At 42.8% G+C, this 26441-nt stretch overlaps 2 long non-coding RNA genes and 2 gene segments (V, D, J or C); 2 read left to right on the top strand and 2 right to left on the bottom strand.

Moving 5' to 3' along the window:
* Positions 1 to 3546: 3546 nt before the first annotated feature.
* Positions 3547 to 5463, bottom strand: LOC117598009 (immunoglobulin kappa variable 1-39-like). The segment is given in 2 exon segments: positions 3547 to 5140; positions 5268 to 5463. Coding segments are annotated over 2 exon segments (429 nt in total).
* Positions 5458 to 6826, top strand: LOC117598010 (uncharacterized). Its single transcript, XR_004578764.2, has 2 exons — positions 5458 to 5560; positions 6351 to 6826. It is a non-coding gene; the product is annotated as an uncharacterized LOC117598010 (long non-coding RNA).
* A 7402-nt stretch (positions 6827 to 14228) lies between these two features.
* LOC113525697 (immunoglobulin kappa variable 4-1-like) lies at positions 14229 to 15163 on the bottom strand. The segment is given in 2 exon segments: positions 14229 to 14838; positions 14966 to 15163. Coding segments are annotated over 2 exon segments (429 nt in total).
* A 75-nt stretch (positions 15164 to 15238) lies between these two features.
* On the top strand, positions 15239 to 16687 carry LOC117598011 (uncharacterized). Its single transcript, XR_004578765.2, has 2 exons — positions 15239 to 15288; positions 16212 to 16687. It is a non-coding gene; the product is annotated as an uncharacterized LOC117598011 (long non-coding RNA).
* Positions 16688 to 26441: the final 9754 nt, after the last annotated feature.

Below are 26441 nucleotides of genomic sequence, written 5' to 3'. Positions count from 1 at the left end.
ACGAGATACTGTGCCTCAATGCCGCACAGTTGGCATGACTGGGCGTCTCTGAAGACAAGGTTTAACCTGAGGGTATGTCCGTTTCACGTCTATTTATAACCTGCAGGTGCACGTAATCAAATGACGTCACCCACCAAGGTTATTTAAGCCAATTCTTGGCGTCTTTGGCACACTTGCTTCACAACCTGTCGAACAGAGAATGTTCTCATAAGCATTATTGAAACGCAGCATCTCGTTCCTGCTTTTTCAGGGAACAGGGTTACAGTCAAGTAACCCGAGACGTTTTCACACCTTTTCATACTTTCACAAACAAGCTTTGCACTCTGTTTCAGTCAACCTGGTTTCTACTCTCTTTTCTTGTTTTCTGGTTTCACGATTATAGTCTTTGCCTAGTTCAAGTTGTTAAATGATCGCCTGACCCTAGCCTGTTTCCTGTGTATGATATTGCCTATTGATTTGGTATTGTTATTAAGCTTTTCTAATAAAACTGTCTTACCCTGCACTTGCATCTGTATCTGTCGCTGTGACAATCTGGATTTCTGCCCATCTCCATTATTTATAATGATACTCTAGGCATTGTCGATATCTGAATCTGAATTTAACTCATTTGAAGTAGTTTATATTAACATAACAAACACAAAAATAATTTCCACTAATCAGTATTTACAGCCCACAGCAGGGCAGTGACCCCCAGCAGTGATGCAGGGACCCAGTGTAGGATGCAATAACAATAAAAACCTGAATATTTCTAAATGTACAAAAACCTGCATAACTAAAAGAACTTACTGCTGGCATCCAATCACCATCCAGCTTGTACCTTCTGATGTTAGGCCACAGTGCTGACACAGTTTGGGGAAAGAGCTAGCTAACTTTGAAAATAAAGCAAAAATATATCAGTGGTGCACAACAAAATGCAAAATCTTCATGAAATAGAACAATTTAAGGTAAAACGATTGAAGATTTCAGAATTTCTCTTCAATACGCCTGCTACTAATGTTAACACAGAGAGATAGTCGGTCTATAACTTTAACAGAAACAAACATGGAGCTTGTGATCTTGAATAGCACAGCACAGCTAGCTAATGCTAACACAGAAACTCTCTATGTTACCCTATAGACAGCAACTTTCCATCTGCTAGCAGCTCTGAAATAATTACATTATAAACCATTCATCTGCAAAGTGTGAAATTTGTAAAAGAACATGCACAGAAAGACAGCATCTTCTGGAGAACTGTCTTATTTTCAGATGAATCCAAATGGAACTGGGATGGATCTGATGGTAGAGAGTTTGTGTGGAGAAAGCCAGGAGAAGAATTCCAACTAAACTGCACTAAGGCTACTATAAAGTACAGAGGAGGCTGGAGCTGTTTTTCCTACAGTGGTGTTTGTGAGCTTGTGTTTATTGATGGTATCATGAAGAAGAACTTAGCTGAAATCAGGGAAGAAATTCTTCAAGTGACAGAAGCCGATTTTTCAGCAGGATAATGATCTAAAGCACCAGTCGGTGTTTGAAAAGAAACCTTCCCAGAGCCCTATACCCTATAGCACAGGGGTGGCAAACTCAAATTCTGCCTGGGGCATTTTTGTGAGACCCTGAAGGGCCATAATTAAAGTCTATTTTTATTAACTTATTTATCATATTGTTTTAATTAACACTAATATCCTAGATTCTGAAATTAGAATAGGATGTTTATAGAAAAAGAAGAGCTAATAGAAACTATTAAAGAATATGCAGTATTAGGTAATAACATTTATTATACTGATTATAATAAACTGTTTTTTTTAATGAATGCATTCCTCTGTTTTATCATTCATTTTAATTATTATTTGAATTGGAAATATTTTATTGGATACCAGCTGCTGTGATGAGAAACAGGATTAGCCCATGGGGATGATGCAGTTTTCCTGTTTCTGTTAGGAAGCTATTAGCCAGATAGCTACACTATAAGCACAGAGATGTGGAGGTGAGAGTCGGTGAAGGAGCTGCTGGAGTTTACTGCAAAACAAAAGTAGATCAGGATTTATAATATAAGCTGTAATTTTCTCCTGTTATTAACACATTATTTTAATCTTTGTCAGTGGAACTGTCATAAAGGTACTTTATGGCAATATTATTAATCTGGTAAGATTGACATTGAAAGATATTAAAGATTGTTTTACAGTAGATTGTACTGTAAATTATTAAATAATAAATTCATGTCCTCACTGCTTCTACTGCTGTCTGACATTAACCTGAAATGCACAAGTGCATCACACTTGCCTTACATGTCACACTCAGTTTAATTGTACAGATCAAGAAAACAATTTTATTTTGTATTTCCTCATCCCACAAAATGAATTCATTTCTGGTTAGCAACTGCCAGCACAACACAAGACATGCTTCTGAATCATTTTAGACGCGAGTGTGACTTAAATCAAGCGCAGCACACAGCTCACTTTCAGCCCACCGTCAAGCCAGTCGTGGTAGAGTGCACATATATACACTGGTTTATCGTAACTACCCTTCGGATGGGGAAAAAGCCTGCTGTTCATCAGTTTTAGTTAAGCACTGTAATGTGGGCTCTTGCACGATGTGCAGTGGTGGTCGATAAGCTGTGAATTCTGATATTGACCTGTAGAGTACTATGGGCTGTTTATTTTTTTCCAAGTTTACGCAGGACAAATGAAATGAGTCTGTGGGAAGGATTTGGCGTGCAGGACTTGTGTTTGACACACGTGCAAAAGAGAGTCTATGGGATGCAGTGGAGATGAAATTGTTGACTGCTGAATCTTGTGTGGATGAACTGAAAGTTTTGCTGTTGAAACTTGGAGGAAACTTCCACTACAACTGTTACAGGAACTGTCTGATTCCAGGCCCAGAAGTTGTCAAGAAGTTCTGTGAAACAAAGGACAGTAAAATAAACCCTAAAATACTGCAGATGTGAAGGAAGCAACTCCAAACTCAAAATTCTGGAAGTAAGACTCACACAATGCAACTGGATTATGGACTTCCTCACCAGCAGACCTCAGTGTGTTAGGATGGGTGACCACACTTCCCCCTCCCTCATACTCAGCACAGGAAGTCCACAGGGCTGCGTATTGTCACCCATGCTCTACAATATAGACTGTTAGTGATGTAGATGCTGATCCTCCCAGCTTTACTCAGCATATCTACACACTAAGCTCCACTAGCTATGGAACTATATGCAGACTGCACTTTAGAACTCTCTAATTCTTGTACATAAATGCTGCTAATGCTCATTAACTTCACTGTACATGGGATAAAATGGACTACTGATCAGAAGGTTGTGAGTTCAAATCCCAGCACTGTCAAGCTGCCACTGCTGGACACTTCTGGGCAAAGCTCTTATCCCTCTCCAGCTCAGTTGTATAAAATGAGTTAAATGTAAGTCGCTCTGGATGATGATGTCTGCCAAATGGCATAAATGTAAAATAACTCCTGTGATGCTGTTTACTATACAGTTAATATACCTGATCTTACGTACTGTTCACTCCCCATATATACAGTATGTACACTACCAATCACCTATGCTGTATAAATAAGGACTTTTTTGCTTAAACATAATTTGCACTTTAAAAATCTACCTCTTCTACATTAGACCTACAGTTACTGTTCATTGCACATACACTATATGGACAAAAGTACGTGGACACTTCACCGATCACACCCATACGTGCTTGTTAAACATCCTATTATATATTTAGTCCCCACTTTGCTGTTATAATAACCTCCACTCTTCTGGAAGGGCTTTCTACTAGATTTTGGAGCATGGCTGTGGGGATTAGCCCATTCAACCACAAGAGCATTAGTGAGGTCACGTACTGATGTCAGGTGAGGAGGCCTGGGGCACAATTTGTGTTCCAATTCATCTCAAAGGTGTTCAGTGGGGTTGAGGTCAGGGCTCTGTGCAGGCCACTCAACTTCTTTCAATCCAACCTTTGCAAATCATGTCTTTATGAACCTTACTTTACACACAGGGGCACTGTGGTGAGGTTTCGGGGAGGTTTTGGCCCCTTAGTTGCAGTGAAGGGAAAACTTAATGTTACAGCATACAAAGACATCTTATCTAATTACAGTATGTGCTTCCAACTTTGTGGCAACAGTTTGGAGAAGGCCCACATAGGTCTGTGATGGTCAGGTGTCCACATACTGTTAGCCATGTAGTGTATCATGTATTCACTAACTCTGCACCTATTGTCTGTCTTTTGTCTACTGTCTTTGTCTATTGTCTTGCACCAGAGAGGTAAAATGACTGTTTTATTATACTTTGTAAATTGTTTTGATACAATGGCAATACAGATGAATTTAATTGAATAGAATTGAAGTGAATTGAATTGAATTGCTTTTTCCCTAAGCATGCTACCTCTGGGTAAAATGATTCATTAACATGCTGTTAGCTTCCACTGCTAGGCTGATGACACACATGTTTTGCTGTATGTTTCAGCAAAGCCTGCTTCATAATATAAACTTACTGTAAATTAATGTTTATCAAATTTATCCTGTAGTGGAGAAATGAGGACTTTTTCTATCATAGGGGTGTGTGTGTGTGTGTGTGTGTGTGTGTGTAGTAGTAGTAATAGTAGTGTGTTTGTGTGTGGAGTAGTGAGTGCATTGTGTTGTCTGTGTAGTGTGTGTGCATACACAGACATATATGTATAGAGTTGTGAGTGTGTGAGTGTGTGTGTGAGTGTGTGTTCTGCTCCACTGTGTGTGTCATTGTGCTGTATCACATCGTCCCCCTCAGCACCTGCAGTAGGTCCCAGCTGCAGCAGTCACACTCACCCAGGTTTTTGTACGACGCTCTAACACTGTGTGAACACATAGCTACTACTGATAGAATGTACACTCTGACAGTAATAATCTCCAGCATCTTCAGCCTGGACTCCACTGATGGTCAGAGTGAAATCAGATCCAGATCCACTGCCACTGAAACGAGCTGGAATACCTGATTCTCTACTGCTAGCCCTGTAGATCAGGACTTTAGGAGCTTCTCCAGCTTTCTGCTGATACCAGGACAAAAAATAAGTACTACCAATAGAGTAAACAGCAGGACTGGTTTTACAGCTGATGGTGAGTGTGTCTCCTGGAGAAACAGATTTCACTGCAGGACTCTGAGTCACAGTCACCTGACCTCTGGATCCTGAAAAAAATAAGAAGAATAAATCCCTTCCCTACATTAATAATGATGTGGAGTTTGAAGTTCATCTAGTCGGCCTACTTCACATGGATTTGTCAGCTGAACAGTAGAAGATAAAACATTGTGTTACCTCGAGCGCAGAGGGCCAGTGTGCAGATGAAGACGCTGATCAAACTCATGGTTGCTGTGGGTGAAGTCGCTGAGCAGCAGCTCTCAGTCATGAAGTGTTAAAGTCACAGGGCTATAAACACTCGCAGAGCGCTGAAGCATGAGCTGCTAATGCAAAGTGGAACCTCTCTCTATGGAAACGTGTGTGTGTGTGTGTGTGTGGTCACTGTAGTGTAACAGAGGTTTTTGTACGACGGCTTCATTAGAATGTATCACTGTGGCTCACTTTCGGTGGAGGAACCAAACTCATCATCAGTAAGTGCTCTTCTTTATTTAAAATTCTATAAATTAATGAATTTGTTTTCATTATTAATTTGATTATTGAATAAACTTTAGACAAACTGAAAATTAATAATTTCTAATGTTTTTTATGAAGTGTAGTATGTAAAAAAAATTCAGTACCTTAAATGTCTAGTGATTCATTTTCATTCAGTATCAACACTAGAATAAAGCTGATCAAAGTTCTCGTCGGTCCACGATGTAAAGAGTAACTAGTAAATGTTCTCCTGCTGCTGGAACACATTTGTGCTGCTGCAGAGTTTCCAGTTTTGTCTCTACTGGAGTTCAGAGCATTTACAGAATACACTCACTGAGTGTTTCAGTGTTGGAATACAGTGTGACTATTGGATGCAGTTACTGAATAGAACTGGGTGAACACTAAATCAGAAAGAAGATGGATTATGGTGTGGAGTTAAAGATGATGGCTTCCACATGTTCTCTTTGTTAGTTAGTGGACTTTAAACCAAATGGACTGATGTTTCTCCACTGAAACTGCTCCGGACTTGAAGCCCTCCATGTGTCTCTGTTCATTTAGAGTTAGGAACTGTTTTTATGTCTATGTGTGGAGTTTAGAGAAGCTGCTGAAGGTCATAGAAGTTTCCAGATGTTTCTACTGAACTGCAGTAATGTGAGAACAGTGTGGATCACTGCACTGATTACTGAACACACATTAATGTTTCCAGTCTGGACTCTTAATAAGCAATAATGAGTAAATGTTGTGTAAGCGTGTGTAAATGTGTGTTTATTGTGTGTTTGTGGTCTCCAGCCGGTCCCGCGGTGAAGCCCTCCGTGTCTCTGCTCCCTCCCTCCTCTCTGCAGCTGTCTGAGGGATCGGCCTCGCTGCTCTGCCTGCTGTCTGCCTACTCTCCACAGGGGGCGCTGGTGAGCTGGACAGTGGACGGCTCCCAGGTGAAGGACGGGGTTCTGACCAGCGCAGAAGAACAGAAGAAGGACGGTTACACACGCAGCAGCACCCTGACCCTCAGCAAAGCACTCTGGGAAAAGGGGGAGGAGTTTGTCTGTACGGTCTCCCATGCCGGCGTCAATCATCCGGTCACGTTCAGAAAGAGCCAGTGTGAAGCCTAACAGCTCCAAGATACAATTTAACACTGAGCTGCTTACACATCCATCTACAATAGAGTTTCAGTTCTACACAATGCTGACATTTCTGTCTTTACTCTCTTCACTGTCCTGTTGCTCTTCCTGTAGTTTTGCTCTGCTGAAATAAAGCTTCATTTTGGACATTGTGTGTTCTTTTATTAGAGTTAATAGTCATTATCAGCGTGATGAGAGAGTGTGTTTAGCTGTAGATTCAGTGCTGTGTGTTGTGCTTCAGTGAGTTTGGCTGAAGGAAGTTGAACATCTGGTGAAAGTGCTGCTCTATTCTGGGAGAAAGAGGATCACTCAGCCGTCTTCATGTAAATCTCTCTCTCACTTCACTGATCTCTCTCTCTCTCTCTTTGTCAGTTATTTCTGGTTAAGACTGTTTTTATACAGCTGGATGGGTTTGTGAGATGAGGTTAAAATCATAATTTTCCTGCTAAGAATTATATAGACAACATTTAATACATTTCTACATTTAATAGAGAAACATTTGATTGTTGCATTTTAATGAAATTTTAGGGTCATGTGGATGTGCTTTTCAATATGTTATGGCCTGAAATTGCACGTGACATCATGTGAATGTGATAAATAAGACATAATGATCATGATCATTTATATCTGTGTTAGGCCTACGCCTGAGTCAGCCTTGAACTCCACATCCCATAACACCACGTGGCCTACAAACACTGCAACTCCCACCACACATGTTCATGTTCACCTGATTACTGATCACAGTCACCTGGATTCAATTACACACACACACACACACACACACACACACACGCAATATAAGGACTCCCCTATCCATTCACAAAAAACTGTTAAGTATGCGCTCAGTGTTTCACACCTTTTCATACTTTCACAACCAAGCTTTGCACTGAGTTTCAGTCAACCTGATTTCTAATCTCCTCATCATAGCACAGAGACAGCGCTGGTTAAAGTAGCAAATGACCTACTACCGGCCTCTGATCAGTATTGTGTGTCCTTGCTTGTGTTGCTTGACCTTAGTGCAGCTTTTGACTCCATTGATCATGCTATTCTCAGGGCCTCTCCTGACTCAGGTCTTTTTTGACTGATATATAGTAAAATTATATTAAAATTTATAACATTTTAAATTATAAAATACTACTATTAACCTATAAAGCAATGAATGTTCTCGTACCAGTACCTGCATGAACTTCTGGCCTTTTATGAACTGCCACGCCTACTTTGATCATTTATGCAGAGCAAGTGCAGGCTCTTTGTTGGTGCCTCGAATAATGAAGGCTACAGCAGGGGGCGGAAATTTCTCTTACAAAGCCTCGCAGTTATGGGACAGCCTTCTGTCTCAGTGTATAAATCTAGGCTGAAAACATATTTGTTTATTCATCTGGAGGGTTCACAGGCATAGAGTGTTGTGGTGAACTGGGATGTTTGGTTGCTGTCAACCCACCACAGCCCTCCCCCCACCCCCCGCTTGCACTCTACACACAATGTACATTTTAGTAAGCCTTTACAAGACAGTAACATACAGTATCTAATAATATGTGTTCTCTCTTTCTCTGTCGAGCTTCACATGCTACTCCAAAGATAGCAGTTCTCATCACATGAAAATCACTCACTGCTTCTAGGGATGGCCCCACATGGACAGCCTAAAGATCACCATGACATTAGTGTGGATGGTACCACATAGAAACCATAAAGATGGCTGTGGATGTTCTTCCTTGGATAGCCTTAGGACTTAGGACTTGGATAGCTTTAGAAAAATTTCCACTCAAGTCTTCATCATTGAACAGTTTATGCTTTCCGTTTGATACAATAGACTTAAAGTTAAAACTATAATGGATTCAGAAATTACTCTGATGCTCATGCTCATAAGTTGCTCATAATTTCCTGTTTACACAATTGCACTTTTTGACTATATAGTATACAGTTATAGAAGTGATTAATTCTTTTGCAACAATATCCATTATTACATGCACTATACACACAAAATTTAAGTGAATTAAACACATTATTGCAATTCTCATGACTTATTATGAATGCTTATAATATTGGGGGCATGGTGGCTTAGTGGTTAGCATGGTTGCCTTGCACTTTCAGGGTTGAGGTTTTGATTCCCACCTCCTCCCTGTTCGTGGAGTTTGCATGTTCTCCCGGTGCCTTGGGGCTTTCCTCCCCGATTCTAAACACTTGCATTGTACAATGATTGGCATTTCTAAATTGTCAGTAGTGTATGAATGTGTGTGTGATTGTGCCCTGCGATGGGTTGGCACCCCGTCCAGGGTGTACCCTGCCTTGTGCCTCGACTCCCCTTGCATAGGCATTTCCTTCTCCTTCTGCCGAGCTACACTCCTGAGCTGCCGGTGAACCAGACCTCCCCCCCTTCACTCTGGACCTGTCCACCGGCAATGCTTCATACTGCCACGAAAACGCTTCAGCTGTTTTCCATGGACTACACCAACACACATTGTGCTCACACACACGCACACTACAGTGTAAACCCATATGAGGATGGGTTCTCTGTTGAGCCTGGTTCCTCTCAAGGTTTCTTCCTATCACCATCTCAGGGAGTTTTTCCTTGCCACCGTTGCCCTGCTTGCTCATCAGAGACGGCACACACACACACTTCACTTTACTTTTGTTTGTGTAAAGCTGCTTTGAGACAATGACCTTTGTAAAAAGCGCTATACAAATAAAAATGAATTGAATTGAATTGAATAGGCTCCAGGTGACCCTGTGTAGGATAAGCGGTACAGAAAATGGATGGATGGATTATAATATCAATTAAATACAGTGAGTAATAGACCTTCACACTGCATTTAAGGTCAAATCCACTATATTTTACATGTAATTCCCAGGTTATATGGGGTGAACTCGGCTGCTCTTAACAATTATAACACTATAACTGATGTTGTGTAACCTATAAACTCATGTGTAACACTGGAGACTTGGTGGATCCTGATCATTAAAGCAGTGAGTGGAAGTAGCACCAGACACACTTCCAGGTACATAGTGTTTGTGTCAGAGAGGAGGAGGAGTTGGAATAAAGCAGGACTGTGTATTAGGTAGGCTCACAGACTTACCTCTGGAGCAGTTGCTTGATGATCCCCTGAAACACACATTCAATCAGGTGGCAACAATCAGTGGAGAGAAAGCGCAAGGCTGTATGAAAGCTGTATGATGCGAGTTGTGACACCAGAGATTGCTAGTATGCAGAGGTTGCTGAGTTGCATGTTGGGTTCCCCGACATGACTTGCAGGCAGGCAGAAAGGGTGATTGTTGATGAGATGTGTGTAAGCAATGTATATGTGAGAATGACGCTAAGCATCACAAAGCAAGAGCGAGCTGGAAAGCCCTGATCTTTGTTTTATATTTGTTCATATTGATGTCTGTCCAAGTTTTGTTTATTCAGTCCTGTAATAGAACCTGTCAGAGTTTTGGTCCTTTTTCAGTGTTTTTTTTGTTGTGTCATGTTTTTTTTCCCCCACTAGATGTCGCCCAGCCTTAGTTTTCTTTGTTGTAATTGGTTACATTGCTTTCACCTGTGTCTTGTTCCCGTTCTGTGTATTTAAGCCGTCCCTTTTGCCTCTGTTCCCCGCTTGGTTATTGTTGTTTTCCTAAGCCCCTGTTGTCTTTCTCGTCGTCTCTTTCGAGCTAAATATCTTCTGTGTTTTTTTCCCCTAGCGCCATCGTCTTGTTTTTGTCTTTTTTTCCCTTTTTCTCTTTTTCATTTTTGGCCGTTTTCAGTTCCCCTGCCCCGTCTTCGTTTTGGAGATTCTTTACCTTCTTGTTTCTCCCCGTTTTGCCCTTGTGTTATTTTTTCTTGAGTTTTAATAAATATTCTTGTGCTCTACCTCGGCGTTTGTATCGTGGGTTTACCGCCTCCCTGTGGCTCAACGGTAAAACGTCCGTCCCTCACGCCAGCTACCTCGGTTCGATCCCCGGTCCTGACAAGAACCGAGAATTATTTCCTAAAACTTAGCACCATTCACCTTCATCCTCCATGTCCTGGATAACGACCTGCAGAAAATTAATGACCCTTGACATGTTTCCAAACAATAAAAATCACAAATCCCCAGGTGGAAAAAGGAGGGAAATTGATGACAGTGTGCTACTGTGAAGGTGTGTTATGTTTGGGTTTAATGGCTAGGGGTTGTGTTTGGTTTTTCAATAAAGAGAAAGAACTAAATGCCTGTTTTCATGTTTGCTCAATACAGTATAATACAGTATCAATACAGTATAAAACAAATAATATGATGTGTACATGAACTGACTGCCTGCATCTGCATCTTAACTATACTTTTCTCTCTTTTTAAATCAATAATTTTGCGCTATCGTTTTCATCTGTTGTATTTTTCACGTTCTCTTCTACCGTATTTTAATTTTTTTCTCTCGAAGTGCGCTTTTGTATTTTGTTAAGACAGCGAGCGGAGGCCGTCCACACCAGATCCACGCCGTCTACAATAATATCAAAAAATCTTCGACTACGGTGCGTTAAACAACATGTCTAACATTTAGCTTGTTCAGTGTGTTGAGTGCAGGATGTTTAGTCACTCTTCCTCCGCCGTTAGTAATAGCGTTATTTGTGATAATTGTTTATTAGTTAGCTCTCTGATGGAGAAGATTGCAGCATTAGAAATGCGCATCCAGTCTCTAGAGAGGGTTAGTGAGAGTGAGAGCAGCGTAGTTTCTGTAGGGGAAAGTCTGGATGCCTTAGGCGGAGTTAGCAATCCCCCAACTCCGGCATTAGAGCCCTCACAGCGGGGTGAATGGGTGAAGACTCGGCGGCATAATCGTAAAGCCAAAGCTAACGCTAAGGCTCGCCCACGGGAGCACCACTCCTCTCCGCTTCACGTGTCCAACAGGTTTGCTCTCCTCAGTGAAGCACCCGCTGAGAAACCTGAAAGAGTTCTGGTTATAGGTGACTTTATCTTGCGGCACGTTAAATTAGCTAGGCCTTTAGGGGCACCAGCAGCTTTAGTTAGGTGTATACCGGGAGCCAGGGCGCCGGACATAGCAGGTAATCTTAGGGTCTTAGGCAAGCACAGGTTCTCAAAGATAGTTATTCATGTAGGAGCTAATGATATACGCCTTCATCAGTCAGAGGTTACTAAGAGTAACATGGTAGAGGTGTGTAAATTAGCAAAGGCGATGTCCGATGCAGTAGTGTGCTCTGGCCCCATCCCAATGCGGCGTGGCGATGTAGCTTACAGCAGGTTATGGTCTCAGAACAGGCGTAGTTAATCTGTGACAATCCAGGGCCAAGGCCAGGGAGCAGACAAGCAGGCTAAACCGACCGTCTGCTAGCTGCACTGAGTCGTCTCTCAATACGGTTGCACTGTATTCAGACTGTGTCTGTTCCCCAAGCTAAACAAAATTATAGACATACTCGGACAATTTGTTTTAGTAACCTAATTAACATAAAATTAAATCAAACCGAATGCGTAGCCAGCACCGTTGATCTGAAGCTAGGACTGTTGAATATTAGATCTCTTACGTCTAAAGCACTTATTGTTAATGAAACCATTACTGATCAGGAGTTTGATGTACTGTGTTTAACAGAAACGTGGATTAAACCAAACGAGTTTGTAGCATGAAATGAAGCTAGTCCTCCCGGTTACAGTTACATACATCAGCCCCGTCTAACTGGCAGAGGAGGAGGCGTCGTAGTCATTTATAATGATAATCTAGACATCACACAAAAACCTAGTCATAAATTCAAAGGAAAGTGATGATTTAATTCTGAAGATGATTCTCAGCTGATAATAACTGTTTTTAACAACTGAGCTCATTTGTGTTTCAAGACAAAGCTCAGAGTCAAAGATAACACCTAGATTTTTTGCATGAGACTTAACATATGGAGTGAGATTTTCTAAGTTCCCAACAACAGAATTTCTGATTTTAGAGGGACCAAAGAGAATTACCACAGTTTTATCAGTGTTGAGCTGCAGGAAGTTATTTGACATTCAGCATTTTATTCCCTCCAGACAGTCAATGAGAGGCTGCAGAGAATCTCGAGATATTAAAGAAAGATACAGCTGAGAATCATCTACATAAAAGTGAAAAGAGATTTTATATTTCCTTATGATATTACGAAGTGGAAGCATATACAAATTAAAGAGCAATGGCCCCAAAATGGACCCCTGAGGGACTCCATAAAGAAGAGAGGCAGATGATGAGATAAATTGGCCAACAGACACGGAAAATGACCTGGAATTGAGATAAGACTCAAACCAGCGAAGTGCTGTACCCTTTATGCCCACCCAATGTTCAAGGTGAGACAAAAGGATATTATGATCTACTGTATCAAAAGCAGCACTCAGATACAATAAAACCAAAACTGCATAATCACCAGAATCAACCGACTCTACTCTGTTCTCTTACAAAGCCCCACAGTTTTCGAACAGCCTTCCACTTAGTGTTCGGGGCTCAGACACAGTCTCAGTGTTTAAGTCTCAGCTGAAAACATATTTGTTTAGTCAAGCCTTTTGTGAATATTTTTTTCTTAGGTACAGGGGCGGGTCTGGAGGGTTCACAGGCATAGAGTGTTGTGGTGAACTGGGATGTTTGGATGCTGTCGCCCCCCCACTCTCACACGTTCACTCAGGTTTGGCGACGGTGGAGTGGCTGCTGCTTTATGTCCCAGGGTGCCCTCATGTCTGTGTTAGCTTCTGGCTCTCCCTTTTAGTTATGCTGTCATAGCTAGTCTTGCCGGAGTCCCTGCTTGCACTCTGCACGCAAAGTACATTGTCCTTAACCATTAGAGGACAAAGCTTATCTAACATTATTTTCCTCTCTCCATCTCTCTCTCTCCCTCACTCTCTGTCGAGTTACACATGCTACTTCTGAGATGCCAGTGATCCTGACCCCTTCTGCTCCCCGGACCTGCCTGATGCCCTACTTCTGGTTGGAGTTCTCATTGGGTGAGTTCGCTCGCTGCTGCTGGGGGTGGCCTCACATGGACAGCCTGAGGAACTATTTGGATTGCTGGGGATGGTTCCACCTAGGGGCTGTGGAGATGGTTTGGGGATCTCATATGGGGAGCTGTACTGTAATGGCTTTGGGGCTGCAGTTGCCACGAGCACCTTCATACTCACGACTCCATCAGTGGACAGTGGATAGATTTTAACCAACTTGACTTCTTTAACCAAACTGTGATGAATTTATTGGTTGCACAATTGCACTATTTGTCGGTATAGTACACAATAATAGAAAGGATTTATTTATAATTGCACTATCCGTTGCACCCAGATGAGGATGGGTTCCCTTTTGAGCCTGGTTCCTCTCAAGGTTTCTGAATCGCTCATTAGGGATAATTTCACATGTTTACAATATATTTTTTGTGAATCCATTTATTTCTGTAAAGCTGCTTTGTGACAATATCCATTGTTAAAAGTGCTATACAAATAAAATTTAATTGAATTAATAAATATAATAAACGGTATAAAAATATTTTTTAGTAAAATCTGAGAATGTGCAACTTAACCACGTGTGAATTCTTTGAGTACAACTATGGAGTACAGAGGCAAATAAAAAATAAATAATGCCTTTGTCCCAAAGATTATAGGGGGCATTCCACATACATTCCATAGAGACATTTGATTGTTGCATTTTAATGAAATTTTGTGCTTTTCAACATGTTTTGGGTTGAAATTGCAGATGTGAGGTGAAATAAACATGTGACATCATGTGAACAATATGTGATTTGTGTGTGTGTTTGTGTTTTCTTCCACAGTGTGTGTCATTGTGCTGTATCACATCGTCCCCCTCAGCACCTGCAGTAGGTCCCAGCTGCAGCAGTCACACTCACCCAGGTTTTTGTACGATGCTTTAACACTGTGTGAACACATAGCTACTACTGATAGAATGTACACTCTGACAGTAATAATCTCCAGCATCTTCAGCCTGGACTCCACTGATGGTCAGAGTGAAATCAGATCCTGATCCACTGCCACTGAAACGAGCTGGAATACCTGATTCTCTAGTGCTAGCATAATAGATCAGGCGTTTAGGAGCTTCTCCAGCTTTCTGCTGATACCAGGACAAAAAATGAAAACCACTGCTAGAGTAAACAGCAAGACTGGTTTTACAGCTGATGGTGAGTGTGTCTCCTGGAGAAACAGATTTCACTGCAGGACTCTGAGTCACAGTCACCTGACCTCTGGATCCTGAAAAAAATAAGAAGAATAAATCCGTTCCCTACATTAATAATGATGTGGAGTTTGAAGTTCATCTAGTCGGCCTACTTCACATGGATTTGTCAGCTGAACAGTAGAAGATAAAACATTGTGTTACCTCGAGCGCAGAGGGCCAGTGTGCAGATGAAGACGCTGATCAAACTCATGGTTGCTGTGGGTGAAGTCGCTGAGCAGCAGCTCTCAGTCATGAAGTGTTAAAGTCACAGGGCTATAAACACTCGCAGAGCACTGAAGCATGAGCTGCTAATGCAAAGTGGAACCTCTCTCTATGGAAACGTGTGTGTGTGTGTGTGTGTGTGTGTGTGTGTGTGTGTGTGTGTGTGTGTGGTCACTGTAGTGTAACAGAGGTTTTTGTACGATGGCTTCATTAGAATGTATCACTGTGGCTCACTTTCGGTGGAGGAACCAAACTCATCATCAGTAAGTGTCTCTTCTTTATTTAAAATTCTATATATTAATAAATTAATTTTCATTATTAATTTGATTATTGAATAAACTTTAGACAAACTGAAAAGAAATCATTTCAAATGTTTCTTATAAAGTGTAGCATGTAAAAAATTCAGTATCTTAAATATAACAATAAAGTCATTTGTTTTTTGTTTGTTTGTTTGTTCAAATTTAATGATTATATTTCATTGTTAAAAGTGAAAGAATAAATCCAGATGTTTGTGCTGTTTAAAGTCACCCTGAGTTCAGCGTCTAGTGATTCATTTTCATTGAGCATCAACACTAGAATAAAGCTGATCAAAGTTCTCGTCGGTCCACAATGTAAAGAGTAACTAGTAAATGTTCTCCTGCTGCTGGAACACATTTGTGCTGCTGCAGAGTTTCCAGTTTTGTCTCTATTGGAGTTCAGAGCATTTACAGAATACACTCACTGAGTGTTTCAGTGTTGGAATACAGTGTGACTATTGGATGCAGTTACTGAATAGAACTGGGTGAACACTAAATCAGAAAGAAGATGGATTATGGTGTGGAGTTAAAGCTGATGGCTTCCACATGTTCTCTTTGTTAGTTAGTGGACTTTAAACCAAATGGACTGATGTTTCTCCACTGAAACTGCTCCGGACTTGAAGCCCTCCATGTGTCTCTGTTCATTTAGAGTCAGGAACTGTTTTTATGTTTATGGGTAGAGTTTAGAGATGCTGCTGAAGGTCATAGAAGTTTCCAGATGTTTCTACTGAACTGCAGTAATGTCAGAACAGTGTGGATCACTGCACTGATTACTGAACACACATTAATGTTTCCAGTCTGGACTCTTAATAAGCAGTAATGAGTAAATGTTGTGTAAGCGTGTGTAAATGTGTGTAAATGTGTGTTTATTGTGTGTTTGTGGTCTCCAGCCGGTCCCGCGGTGAAGCCCTCCGTGTCTCTGCTCCCTCCCTCCTCTCTGCAGCTGTCTGAGGGATCGGCCTCGCTGCTCTGCCTGCTGTCTGCCTACTCTCCACAGGGGGCGCTGGTGAGCTGGACAGTGGACGGCTCCCAGGTGAAGGACGGGGTTCTGACCAGCGCAGAAGAACAGAAGAAGGACGGTTACACACGCAGCAGCACCCTGACCCTCAGCAAAGCACTCTGGGAAAAGGGGAAGGAGTTTGTCTGTACGGTCTCCCATGCCGGCGTCAATCATCCGGTCACGTTCAGAAAGAGCCAGTGTGAAGCCTAACAGCTCCAAGATACAATTTAACACTGAGCTGCTTACACATCCATCTACAATAGAGTTTCAGTTCTACACAATGCTGACATTTCTGTCTTTACTCTCTTCACTGTCCTGTTGCTCTTCCTGTAGTTTTGCTCTGCTGAAATAAAGCTTCATTTTGGACATTGTGTGTTCTTTTATTAGAGTTAATAGTCATTATCAGTGTGATGAGAGAGTGTGTTTAGCTGTAGATTCAGTGCTGTGTGTTGTGCTTCAGTGAGTTTGGCTGCAGGAAGTTGAACATCTGGTGAAAGTGCTGCTCTATTCTGGGAGAAAGAGGATCACTCAGCCGTCTTCATGTAAATCTCTCTCTCACTTCACTGATCTTTCAGTTTTACTGGTTAAAACCGGTTTCTGTTCATCTTGATGATGAAGTCAATCAGAACTGGGCTCAGAACTCAAACTGTTCTGGTTCTAGGAACAAATCTTCTTCTGTTTGATTAACTACCTATTTTCCTAAGTATTTTAAATCTATGGGACATTCAGGTACAGATATAAAGTGACCTAAATCATATCAATGTCACAGACTCCATCTTGTCTCTAGAGATCCATTCAGATCACACACTGTCCCAGTTAAACAGGCCGTTCCACACGGATCCATTATAGACCCACTTCATTTTAGCAGATGATACACAAATGAATATTTCCTCTAAACCAGATGTGAATCTGTTCTCTGATTGCAAGTGTTTATCAAATCAAGATCAAATCCTACTTTTAGCAAAACATGTATGAGTTAATCTATTCCTATTCCTGAGAATATTTAAACTCCAGTGAGATTTGTGTGTGATTGTTATAGTTTACTTTGATGGTAAATCCACATCATTTCCCCCAAAAAATCAGCTCATTCACACACCATGCACTCCAATGGGATGGTCACTGCTGAGCCCCTGGGCCATGCACACATCCAAGTTTTGTGTGTTTTCGAGCATGCCCTGCACCTACAAACCAGCCAAAGTTTAGAAAAAGCTAAACAGACCAAAAACAAGAGGACCATCCTACCCCTTGGTGTTTGGGCTCCAGTTAAGATTGTGGGTTGAAAGGAGGGTACAAGCTGGAGGTGGAAATGAGACTGACAGGAGTTTGAAGTTTGGCTGTAGATTTTATTGCAGTTACAGAACCACAACTCTAAAACTTCATTCACAGACAGTGAACTACTCTGACAATCACAGACTCAAATAACTACAAGGAATATTCAGGAAGCTAGTCTTACCGAGGAGAAAAGAACACAATGGCACCCAGATGGTGGCTGTGTATGTGGGATTGTGGGAAATTAATGTAAATTCTGGTGCATTTAAAGAGTCTTTCATAAAGCTAATTAAATGTACAGATTTTATTTTTTAATTATTTTATTTACAAATTTATAAAGTTGATAATGGTGCTTTCATGTTTGAGTTTCTGCAGTTTTTTTTTTCTAAAATACCGGGTCTGAAATAGAAGATATATATTTTGCATAAGATTGTGTTTTTTTAATGTGATGTTTCATGTTCTGCTATGGGTGTGTGTGATTGGTTGTACCTGTGCACACCTTCATGCCTGCGTTTTCACACACATGATCAGAGAGAACTCAATCAATGCATTTCATTAAAGGTAAATCACTGTTGATGAAGTACTGCATCTGAATATTTCTTCTCAAATATTCTCCATTTTCAGATATCAGTGCATAAAACACACCTTACACTATCCTGATTCAGTATAAACATGATTAGTCACAAAATTGATGGTTATGGGTGTGTAATTGTTTATTTTGATGCTTTATAAGAAGTGTTTTATGAGTTCATTGCGTTGGAGCACATGGATAGATATTTATTTTCATTAATTCAGTTCTTAGTGTATGTTTAGGTGTTATATGTAGTCTTTAACCTGCAAATTCAGTGAGTTTAACCCAACTTATGTTTGTTACCCTGAGTTAAATGTGATGAGTAATATATAATCTAGTATGTAGCTCTATTGAACTTCAGTGTTCAGGTACAGTGGATTGAGTGTATTACTGGGTAAAGTGAATGGTTTATTTGCCAATACTGTTATATTTCTTAAAATTATATTATTGAAAGTATAGTTTAACAGGAAAAATGTTTTCATTGTTCATGTCTTCCAAATGACATGTTTATGCATCATGCTTGATGGAAAGTCTTTCAATTTTAAAGTGCCTCCACATGTGAAATTTCTGTGACATTATATTGAGGGAATTTCATGTTATTGGGATAAGATATTGTAAACTGTATACAGCACATTACTGAAATGATTCAAGGTAAAGCAGCGATGATGAAGTACTGCATCCGAGTCGTTCTTCTCAAATGTGCTCCTGTTGTAGGAGTACTACATGTAGATCAGATGTGTTTGGTGTAACTCCTTCAGGAACGCTGGAGGTCATGTGATAATACCACCACTAATGTTAGCTTTCTATTTAGAAAAACTTATGACAGAGGAAATCGGAAGCCGACTTCTTCCTGTTCTGTTTATGGGCAGGAAGAAGAAAAGAACAGGCTGTTGCCTCGTCTGTGCTTATAACCGCTTATAACTGCAGTCAGCAATTAATGACAATGCGAATGTGGCGATGTGATCTGCCATTTTTTGTATGAGGGGCGGATATAGGGTACGCTTCGTGGCTATGTAAGGAGATAGGACTGACGCCTAATTAAGTGCGTCCAGTTGGGTCCTGGAAGTGACGTCAATTTTGGTGCGCCGGGTGCACATTCTGGAGCGTGGCTGAGGAGAACTACGGATGCATTGAGTGAAGGCTGATCTCCGCGAGGGTTTAATTTGCACACCGCCGAGCACGTTGGGCAGGGTGCGTTGTCAGTCGCAGTAGTGATACGGGGGCTGGAAGGTGTTGCAGCAGGTTTTTTGGTGGGGAGCTGCTAGACGCTGTTCGTCTGTATGAGCTGCAACTACGATCATGGGTTATTCACCGGCTGTTTAGGAGCGCCGGCACAGATCGGATTGCTTCCTTTTTTTTTAATGAGTTGTACTCTTCGACCAACCTTCTGCCTTTTACTAGAACCATGCATGGGTTGTGGATGCGTTTGGGGCTAATTGGATGACCATTTCATTTCAGCATCCGGTGAATGTGGGACTTGAGGAGGGGTACCGGAGGCGAATAGCGACGTGTTTGTCAGTACTATTTGGTTGTGTTTTTGTGTGTATGTGGTTGGGTATTTTGAATTTTTCTTTCTTTTGTTTATTTTTGTGAGCAGTTTGACTTGCTCTTTTCCTCCAACAGCCCAAGCTAAATGTTTCTTTATTGGGGTTATTATTTAAGTGTATGTTTGGTTGTGCCTTATATTTTGTTTTCTTTTTTCCTTCAGAACTGGGGGGCTAGCATTAGCCAGAGTCCTCCGTGTGTGGTGGTGGTGCGGCTGTCGGCTTGCAGTGTTCACAACGGGTGATTTGGTGCTGTGGTGGCACGTGTGGTTGCTGTGTTTATTGGATAGGCAAGACGATTTCCCCAGTTCTGAAGTGGTAAAGCGTGCATGTGTATAATGTTATGAGTGAGGTGTTTTAATGTTTGTATATTAAAGAGATCAATGCTGCAGTTATTGTATGCTGCTCTGAATAAATTGTGTGAACCCTTCCATCATTGTTTGGTACCTGTCTCAGCCACAACGAATCTGTGTATTGGGTACTTGACGTACTTGTGGGTCCCTAGCCAAAATTCTGGGGTGGTGTAGTCTAAAATTTAGTGCCAAAATTGGCAATAGTTCTAATCCTTGAGATAGGAGGGTCACACTAACATAGAAACTCTGACCAGATTGAGAAGTTGACTTCAGCTGTGCACCAGCTGGCCATGGATGTGAGTCAACACAGAGAGATGCTGGAACACATGAATGCTGAAATCAGAACATTTAAAGAAGAAAATGAGTCCCTGAGAGCAGCCTAGCTGACTGCAACCCTTACAGCTGGAGATGAGCACTGAAGCTGCACGGGGTGAGAGAGGAGGAGGGGAAGATGATCGATATTCTTGGCAAAGCTAGGGTTAGGGTTAGGACAACAAGACATTTTCTCATCAGATAAAATCTGAACTTAAAGGATGTCTCTGTAAATATCTGGATTCTATAATAATTGTAGGTGGGGATTTTAATGAGTGCTTTGATGATGTTTTAGATAGATTTAGATAGATTCCCTCCTAAATGTAATATAGACCCACAGACAAGCAATTCTATTCTCTCATTATGATCTGATCTCTCTGATGCATACAAGGCAGTTTTTAACTCTAACATTTTTGATCTTACTTCGTCCAATAGTCTTTTAACCTTAAGATGTAGAATCGAGCTTTTTTAATTTCCACTTTAACAAAGCTCTTCTGAAAGATGATGTATTTAACAAGAGCACTACAGCACTAATTAATTTCATTTCATAGGCTAAAGGATTAAAAGTCAAATAGTTATACAAACCAGATGAATAAAGCCATTAAAAGAACCCTACCACTTAGATAAAATAGGTTAATTTACCATATTTAGATCAAATCAACCAACGAAAAGAACCAAATTATATGTAGAGAGAAAACACTACAAACAAAGAGTACACTTTACACGTTATTTATTGTTGTTTGAGTATTTTTTTTCTTTGTCAGGAAGTTTCATTCCTTGTTCATACTGTACTGTTTTTTGTTCCAACACAATATATACTGATAGAGCAATTTCATCTGAGAGTCTGTGTGTTATTTATTTCCATTATCAGCCCTGCTCTTTACTAACCTAGACCCTGGTCAATCTCACTGTGCTCTAATCCTTTAAGCCTATATTGAAGGGCATGTGACACACATTTGTTACAAAAAAAATCTTTGCGAGCCAGCCAGGAGAGCAGTTGTATTTTATATTCTGTGAATTTGAAACCTAAGAGAAAAAAAACAGATTACACAGACCAGAAATAGTGTAAATTCTCATAAAAATGGATATCTTTGCACGTCACAGTTGCAAACTCAGTGATAAATAGGGGGCTAACTGACACAGAACTAGAAGAAGACCTAGATGATTTCTTTAATAAGCACACGCGTGTCTGTAGAAACATTCGTATAGACAATCCGAAGTCACCTTACCATAGAGACGTCATTGTTGAGTATGAAAGTTGTTCTGCCCTAGCGACTCTCGAACCTCTACTGCCTTATACTTTAAAAAGTCCACACAATGTCTGTGAATTCATCAGACTTTTATCAAGTGTTTGTCTACTGGCAGTGACTGAACACTGTACTAATGCTGACTGAGCGCTGATTTACAGAACTGCAGAAATAGCCAAGCTCAGTGGAAGAACTTTTGACCACCTTCTGAAAGAGCAGCTTTTCCAGACCACTGCATCAGCTGTTGGCAGTTTGTTAGATGCAGGTGAGCCAAAATCAGGTCCTGACTTGAGAGCTAGACTGTCTGGGTTGATACACTGGTGTGTCGGTTCTGCCTCAGTCAGCAAACTCCGGGTTGCTAAGAATTACCTGCTCCAGCTGTTGACAGGTTGCCTCTCACACTTGATCATTCTGCCTGAACCACTGGTTCACTGCATGGGAATATCTGGGGCTGGAATTCCAGGGAAATAGTGGTGGTTGGTAACCAAGGAAACACTGGAAAGGGCTGAGCTGAGTGGACGTACAGTATGTCTGAGCGAGTTTTAGGCATACTCTTCCCAGGAAAGTAACTGAGCCCAATCCTCCTGGTTTTCGGCACAGAAAGAGTGCAAGAACCGGCCAATCTCTTGATTGGCTCTTTCAACTTGTCCATTGGTCATTAAGTCCAGGGCCAGAACAAGGGCTTTGTGGGGCACATTGGACTGAGTGCACATTATACAGGAGGATATGATATGGTGGATGTCCGGAAGCATCTGAGGCCACGAGTAATTATTCTGCAATAAAGAATGGGTTTTATGCAATCCTGGGTGTCCCATTGCTGGAGATGAATTAGCCCATGTGATGTGTTTCTCCCACAAACTGGGCACAACGTAGGTTTTCTGGTGGGACATGACTTGAAAGGGAAGTGGTAGCTCAGTGGTTAAGACGTTGGACTTCTGATTGGAAGGTTGAGAGTTCAAATCCCAGTACCACCAAGCTGCCACAGCTGGGCCCTTGAGCAAGGCCCTTAACCCTCAACTGCTCAGTTGTACAAATGAGATAATTGTAAGTCACTCTGGATGTAGAAATGTAAATGTAAATGACTCTGGTGCTGGTTGGCGATTGGCCTTGGCAGTTTTATGGTCTAGATCCCAGATCAGGGTGCAGACAAAGCCTGAATCATGAAGGATGGGTACCTCCTGGTGTTGCCTAGGAGTTGATGAGTGAATACAACCAGGTCGAAATGAAATATCTCTCTCTCACTTCACTGATTCTCTCTCTCTCTCTCTGTCAGTTCTTCAGGTTAAGACTGCTTTTACAGCTGGGTGAGTTTGTGGGAGGAGATTAAAATCATACTTTCCTGCTATGAGCTATATTCCTTGGCATGAACCAGTAATGATTCGTGATCAGCTATCAACTGAATCACTTATTTAATATTTAACTAAAGTCTCTTTTTACCTCTGTAATATTGTTAGGATTAGGATACCTCTTGTGTTACTAGTAGGTGCTGGATATCTGATACATCTGATATATCTGATCCTTGTATCACATTAAGGACTGACTATTACAGTATGGTTTTTTCTGTCTTGATTAAGTGATTACAAAAAATTACAAAATAGTGCAGCAGATCACTCAGATAAGGTCTGTGTCCTGGACCCTTTTTGCCGCAAGATGCCTCAGTTGTCTGAGTTTCTGATAATTCAGGGGCTTGACTTCAACTCTTCTACATTTCCTATTTAATGTTATTAAGAATGAAGGAATTGCTGGATTTGGTGGCCATGTCATCCTAGTTCTTCACCCCTGTCCTTTGTACCAGATACTGGCAGGAACACCCAGGGACTGGCCGTGGGAGTTTCAGATCCTCTGTTTTGGTCTCTGTAATGCTCCTTCTACCTTTGAGACACAGATAGACAGGGTGTTGTTTAGTGTTCCACACAGTAAATGTCTACTTCATGGGTCCAATATTCTGACCAAAGCCAGCTTCTTCCAATCAGTGCTAGAGGTGCTGCTGAGGGAACTGGGGAGAGGGTCAGTATTTTAAAAGTGGACAGGTACAGGAGATCAGGCAGAGGAGACAGTAGGGGGACTGAGTTCTGGTATACTGTGTGGACACACAGGACTGCACAAATCTGGCAGTGGTGTATGCAGTGGAGTGGAGGAGCCAGCAGGATTGACCCTGACCTTAAACAGTTAAAAGGATATGATTAAAGTGATGGCCTCTGCATCTTCTAGAAGTGGTGCAACATCAGCCACAGGTGAGTAGAAGCAGCAGGCCATGGCTTTTAAGCTCCTTAATGAATTAATGCTTATGGTTACACATTGGAACTCCAGGGACTGGTCACTTTGGGGTTATTTGAACACTTAGAAATGTTTTATTCAGGGTTTGGAGTGCAAAAGGCCTTTTAGAAGAGCCCCAGTTGAAATGATAATATCTGGAGGAATTTTACAGCTGAGAACATGATGTGAGTTTAAAACCTCAGAAGAAGAAATGTGCTCTAAATTGGAAATATCATGGGTGGGAAATTACAGGTTTATTAAAAGAACAGTGATGATTCTGTCCAGGTGCTTTTCTGTGGACAAAAGGTGGCACTCCAACTTTTTTCAGTTACTGAAAAAAAACGTCTCCAGGTTACGTATGTAACCATGGTTCCCCGAGGGAACGAGACGCTGCGTCACGAAACGCTATGGGAACGCTCCCGCGTGACAGCGCTCTGAATCACGTGTCTAATCCGTCCAATGGATGGGCGAGACGTCACGGGCGGGGTGACGTAGCGACCCGGAAGCATAAAAGCCCGAGCGGCGAGCCCCGCGTTAGCTTACTGGAAAATGAAGCAAGCGCCGCAGGGACGCCGGAAGTGTGGCACCGAGACGCAGCGTCTCGTTCCCTCGGGGAACCATGGTTACATACGTAACCTGGAGACGTTCCCCTTCAGGAACTCGAGCTGCGTCACGAAACGCTATGGGAACGAGTATACCCACGCCGCCAGACTTACAAGTCCCTGCCTCCAGGAGGAGGCAAGCCTAAGGCACAAGGACAGAGGAGCTGGGAGTGGCTCGGGTATCTAGGTCATAAAACCTGGCAAAGGTCAGGGGCGTGGACCATCCCGCCGCGTTGCAGATGTCCTGTAAGGACACACCTGCCAGAAAGGCCTTAGAGGCCGCCACCGCTCGGGTAGAGTGAGCCTTGACCCCCAGGGGACTGGGGAGACCAGAGGACTCGAAAGCCAGAGAAATGGATTCTACGATCCACCGGCTGAGGGTCTGCTTAGAAGCAGGAAAACCCCTCTTAGGGGGACCAAAGCAAACAAGCAACTGGTCCGCCTTTCTCCACAGGGCAGTTCTGTGGACGTACGCGTCCAGTGCTCGCACTGGACACGTACAATTGAGCTTCCGATGGTCGGGCTCCCTAAAGGGAGGAGGACAGAAAGCCTGCAGCACGACCGGCCGTGGTGCCGAGGAGGGGACTTTCGGTACGTACCCCGCTCGGGGGTACAAGAATGCTTTGGCCAAACCAGGCGCAAAGTCTAAATAGGAAGGGGCCACCGAGAGGGCCTGAAGATCCCCCACTCTCCTAAGAGAGGAAATTGCCAAGAGAAAGGCAGTTTTCAACGTCAGAAGACGGTTCGAAATCTCCTCTATGGGCTCGAAGGGGGGTTTGCAGAGAGCCTCTAAAACCACGGCCATCTGGCCATGACTGGCCATCGAGAGGGGCGTGGCAGGCCGCAATAGCCGCCACGTACACCTTCAGGGTGGAGTGGGTCAGTCCCGCGGAGAGGCGGGCCTGCAAGAACTCCAGCACTGTACCAACTGGGCAGTGAACAGGGTCAAGCCGGCGGTCTCCGCACCAGGAAGTGAAAAGCTTCCACTTCAGGGCGTACAGTTTCCTCGTAGAGGGAGCTCTGGACTGGAGGATGGTCTCCACAACCTCGGTTGAGAGACCGGAAGCGCGGAGTTGTGCCCCCTCAGAGGCCACACCCACAGCTTCCACAGCTCCGGGCGGGGGTGAAGATGGCCCCCCGCCTGTGAGAGGAGATCCCTCCTGATCGGAATCTCCCATGGGGAGCCGTCTAGGAGGGAAATCAGGTCCGAGAACCATACTCGGCCCGGCCAGAACGGGGCTACTAACAGTAGACGAATTCCGTCCCGACGCACTCTCTCCAGAACTCCCGGGAGCAGAGCGACCGGAGGAAAGGCGTACAGACGCAGCCTCGGCCACGGCTGTACCATGGCATCCAGTCCAAGAGGAGCTGGATGAATCAGAGAGAACCAAAGGGGACAGTGCGACGTCTCCTGCGTCGCAAACAGATCCACCTGGGCTCTGCCGAACATACGCCATATGAGCTCCACCACCTCGGGGTGGAGCCTCCATTCCCCGGGCACCGGCCCCTGCCTCGACAGGGCGTCCGCTCCCACGTTGAGATGACCAGGGATGTAGGCCGCTCTCAATGAGAGGAGGTTCCCTTGGGACCACACAAGGATCTGGAGCGCCAGCCTGTGAAGGGGGAGCGAACGCAGACCTCCCTGGCGGTTGATGTAAGAGACCACCGTCGTGTTGTCGGTGCGCACCAACACGTGGCGGCCTCTTAGGTCTGGGAGAAAGTGTTTCAGAGCCAGAAACACGGCCAGCATCTCCAGGCGGTTGATGTGCCAAGTGAGATGGTGGCTGCTCCACAGACCACGGGCAGGACGGCCACTCATGTCCGCTCCCCATCCGGTGAGGGACGCATCCGTCGCTAGCACTACGCGGCGACCAGGAGCTCCCAGGACCGGGCCCTGAGACAAGAACCCAGGTTCTCTCCACACAGCTAAGGCACGGCGGCATCGTCGCGTGACCTTGATCATGCG

Source organism: Pangasianodon hypophthalmus, chromosome 9 (assembly GCF_027358585.1).
Source record: "Pangasianodon hypophthalmus isolate fPanHyp1 chromosome 9, fPanHyp1.pri, whole genome shotgun sequence".
In the NCBI taxonomy this organism is placed as follows: Eukaryota; Metazoa; Chordata; class Actinopteri; order Siluriformes; family Pangasiidae; genus Pangasianodon; species Pangasianodon hypophthalmus.
Note: the sequence above shows the minus strand (reverse complement) of the source record. Positions and strands in the feature narration are given on the sequence as shown.